Here is a 4040-nt window from a genome sequence, read left to right on the forward strand (position 1 = left end):
CGTATCACTAGTGTCCTGCCTAGAAGTTATTAGGGTGATGTTGCTGTTAAGCTACTGCATATCTAGTTTTGGTTTTGTTTATTTGTGTGTGTATACTATAAAGTAACTCTTTCAAAAGTCAAGAAGTTTATTTGATCAAATAATCACAAGAGTTCTCATATTGAAATAGCTGTGCTGAAATTACCTATATGTTCAGTAAGTTCCATTTAGGGTGGACCACATGCACAGCCCCATAGTGGTCAATGAAAATAAGGTCATTTTCTTCAGCGTCACTAGTGATCTGTCACAACATCACTCGTGAGTCTCCATATCCTCCTCTGTAGGTTTTTCTGTGTCCTACCAAACACACATCAGTTTTCTGACATGACAATCTATGTGTGGAGTTCACTTCACTGACGGAAGAAAGTGGAAAATATGTATTTGTTTTATATTCTTCTCATTTGTGAGTATTCAATTATTTTGGTCTTTGGATCAATATCTCTTTACATGGATTTAAAGTTTTGGTAGTATGTTACTTAATGTATGCTTTATAACTTGTTCTAAGTATGTATGAGCCTTTATTATGCCTTATAGTAAGGCTTGTAAAATGTCTCACTAAGTTGTTTTTATCTTGTTCGAAGATGTTGCCGGAGTTGCGGTAAAAGAAAGTTGTGCAGGTACATATTACCAAATGTGACTTCTTTTATTGTCCAGCTCAACAGCTATTTATTTATTTTAGACATAAAAGTGTTTTTTTGATGACAAATTTGTACACTACTGTTTCACAACTAATATGGAGTAGCACAATGCTTAAAGTGCCATATCTTTATTAAAAACCATATATTTTTTGTTGCAAATAGAGAGACAAGGAAGTGATACTCCACATACAAATACGTTCTGAATCAAGATTCTTATCACTCATAATTTCATAGATTCTCTCTATTTCTCTTAACAGATTTGGTTCCCACTATTGTATTTTCCCCTGGGTACATCAATGTAGCTACACCTGTTACAATACGCTGTGAGTCACCAAAAGGCACAGAGTGCAAATTCTACAGAGATCACGACCCCAACCCTATAAGAAAACTGGATTACAAGCAGGGTGCTTGCCAGTTCAAGTTGTTCTGGAATGAGTTAAAAAGGTGGAACAAGACTGAAGTAGATCTCAGCTGTGTAATTCTACAGAACAGAGAAGGTGAAACGATCAAAACCTCAAAACCTAGTGATGCTCGAAGACTTAATGTGGGTGGTAAGTGGCAGTTTTACAGTACTCCAAAGCACATGTTTACCAGAGTACACTTCCCACTTGTTAATTGACTTCATAAATTACTTTCACAATTTACAAACAGATCCAATTGGAAAGCCCATTTTTCAGGTGTTGAAGATTGGGAATTACCTCAATCTTCGATGTGAGGCCAAGGCTGGCACCTCATGCTACTTTTATCTGAACAATGGTGACTCACACTTTAAAAAACGAACCTACAAAGACAATGTCTGTGTGGGGAGAGTGGCAGAAGAGGAACTGCAGAGGAAGAGTAGCAGTGCTGGAGAGATCTTCATCACCTGTGCTGTGGAGCTGGTGGTAGAGGGTGAAGATACTATGACATCACAGCATAGTGAACCCCTCGGTATCACCATAGATGGTGAGGAAGACTTAGAGCCCATCAATGTCTGTGATTTCAAATGTGTCAATATTCTGTCGGTCTATTGTTGTATTGCAAGACTAATATATAATATTATTGTATTATTGTAGCTCCTCCAGGAGCTACAACGTTCAGTTTAATCAAACCTGATCAGGAGAAGACAGGCAGCAATGTCACAGCCCAAGGAAAAGGTGAGTAACATTGGTTTGGTGTTAAATTTAATGTGAAAATATTATCATGACAATCCTCTGTCTATCTATTGCTGTATTGCAAGACTAATACTGAATATAATTTATGTACATACTGTGTATATCATTGTTTTATTTATTTTTGTTCTAAATCCTCCTCGAGGCACCACTTCCATCCCACTTGGAGGTTAATTGGTCAGTCAGTAGTATAACTACCCAAGAAGAAGGTGTATTAAATGAACATGGTTATTGTTAGCTCAATTTGTTGAAATACATCAGCAAGTGCCTATTCAGATACTGTTTTTAATAGCGATGTCCCTTTCCTTTCCAGAATCCATCTCAGAGATCTCCTTCTACCAGTATACCAGTCTTCGTGCTGTTGTCTATGTTATCATTCTGCTGATGGAATTTGTTCTGTGTCTTCTCTGGTATAGACGTGGTGCATGCCTTCTCATACTCACAAATTGTAACGGATGTAGGAACTTCATTTCATTACTCTTTTGTTTCTGAGAATTTTCCTGCACAGCAGGAAATGCAAACTTGCAGTGCATTTGAGCTTTAAAAATATTTCTAAAGTTTGTATTTCCCGCTTTGAAATTTTCTAACTTGATTTGCCCTAGAAGAAATGTATCAACCCCAACAAAAATATCCATTAATTTTCATCCACATAATAATTGACATTTCCTGTTACTGCAGGATTATTTTCCTGCTGTAGCAAACTGGCTCAAATTAAGATCCTACATCTGTTTGTTGTTCCGAAAGCTTTTTTCATGTCTTTTATGAGCTATACAACTTGCCCATGTGATTTGTTTTCATCATACTTTTATCTCTGAAGTTGATCTGCAAGGTAATGTCAAACGGAGGTAAGAGTGGTCTATTTATTCATAAATATTTACTCATGCATGTTTCTATATTATCTGTTTGAATGTACTGGTGAATTGTCGTGTCTTGACCAAAACCCATCTAAGCTGCAATATGTGTGTGTAGAACAATGCTCTTTACTCCCCACTGCTTGTTAATGTATTTTATATTATGCAAAGTGTTTCATGTGTAATGAGTTTATATGTCTAAAATACAGCAATTTTATTAGCATTTCATTTTGTTCTGCTCATGGATGTTGTGTTATCCAGTGGAAATAGAGCTTGTACAGTATATTGTAAATCTTGTTGGAAATGTTTATTTTCGTTGGAAGTTGAGGAGCCACTCTGAGAGGAGACAGCATTGTGTTCAGATTACACAGCAGTTGAGTTTCAAAGGTCTTCAACGAGCTTCAACGGTCCGATGACTCATGATGTTCACTGTTGTACCTGAGATTTAGCAGAGTGTGTCGAGTCTGTTTGTCACGTAGATGTGACCACAGTGAGGGTACTGATCATACAGGTACACTTCTATTTCTAGAGATGAGGAGAAGCAAACAACCCAGCATACGGCTTGCTATTCACATCTTCATACTGTATGAAGCTCATGTCTATATCCATCAACAGAAATGACTTGTCAGAGAACATGAAGAGGTGTGGAAAGACACAGAAATGGAATTGTGGTCATGATCTAAGCTGAGATGTGCTACAATAAGCCATTGTGCTGCAACTGGTCCCCTAACACTCTGTCCCTAGCCCTCAAACCCAGATGGATGAGAACAAGATCTATCATACTACAATTTAAATAAATAACATGCCAATTGTACAATTTCTGGATATATTGCAAGATTCAAATAAAAATATGTCCAACCTTTAAAAGAAACTGGTGCGTCCTACAAGGAGTTGATGTCAATGTTATCCAGTACTATCACAGAAATCTTAATTATTTGAGAAACAATCCATTACCTTTCCTCCTGTGATTTACCAAAAAACGTGAAACAATTTATTGGTGATGAAATAAAAAACTACTAAAATATATTTTTATTCCTGTTTTGCATTTCTTCAATGCTTGGATTTGCATCTAAAAAACGAAGTTTGCCAAAAATGCATAAAAGTAATGTGATCTATGGATGCAATCCAAGCCATGACTTAGTTGGCACAGACTGGTTACTCTGACTGGAAATATGTATTATGTTAAGTAAACAGACATGGATCAAGGTACCTGCCATTTCCTCATTTGGAGAAGCATTAGTCACCTCCATTTCAAAGCTATAAAAGTCATGGGTTGAATTAATCTCAAACAAGAAACTATCCATCAAATTATCAAAATTCAAATAAACACAATACATCAGTAACTGAACTCATTTGATCAT

At 36.5% G+C, this 4040-nt stretch overlaps 1 protein-coding gene across 1 annotated transcript; it reads left to right on the forward strand.

Moving 5' to 3' along the window:
- The first annotated feature begins 341 nt into the window (after positions 1-341).
- Positions 342-3703, forward strand: LOC139409928 (uncharacterized). Its single transcript, XM_071155340.1, has 6 exons — positions 342-442; positions 621-656; positions 935-1228; positions 1329-1622; positions 1733-1813; positions 2142-3703. The coding sequence occupies exons 1-6, from the start codon at positions 415-417 to the stop codon at positions 2318-2320; spliced, it is 912 nt and encodes a 303-aa protein (XP_071011441.1). The 5' UTR covers positions 342-414; the 3' UTR covers positions 2321-3703.
- Positions 3704-4040: the final 337 nt, after the last annotated feature.

Source organism: Oncorhynchus clarkii, chromosome 5 (assembly GCF_045791955.1).
Source record: "Oncorhynchus clarkii lewisi isolate Uvic-CL-2024 chromosome 5, UVic_Ocla_1.0, whole genome shotgun sequence".
Classification (NCBI taxonomy): Eukaryota; Metazoa; Chordata; class Actinopteri; order Salmoniformes; family Salmonidae; genus Oncorhynchus; species Oncorhynchus clarkii.

Coding starts and splice junctions, on each gene's coding strand:
- LOC139409928 (XM_071155340.1), top strand. CDS start 415: ATGTATTTGTTTTATATTCTTCTCATTT. Junction 657..934: donor GGTAAAAGAAAGTTGTGCAG/GTACATATTACC, acceptor TTCTCTTAACAG/ATTTGGTTCCCACTATTGTA. Junction 1,229..1,328: donor TCGAAGACTTAATGTGGGTG/GTAAGTGGCAGT, acceptor ATTTACAAACAG/ATCCAATTGGAAAGCCCATT.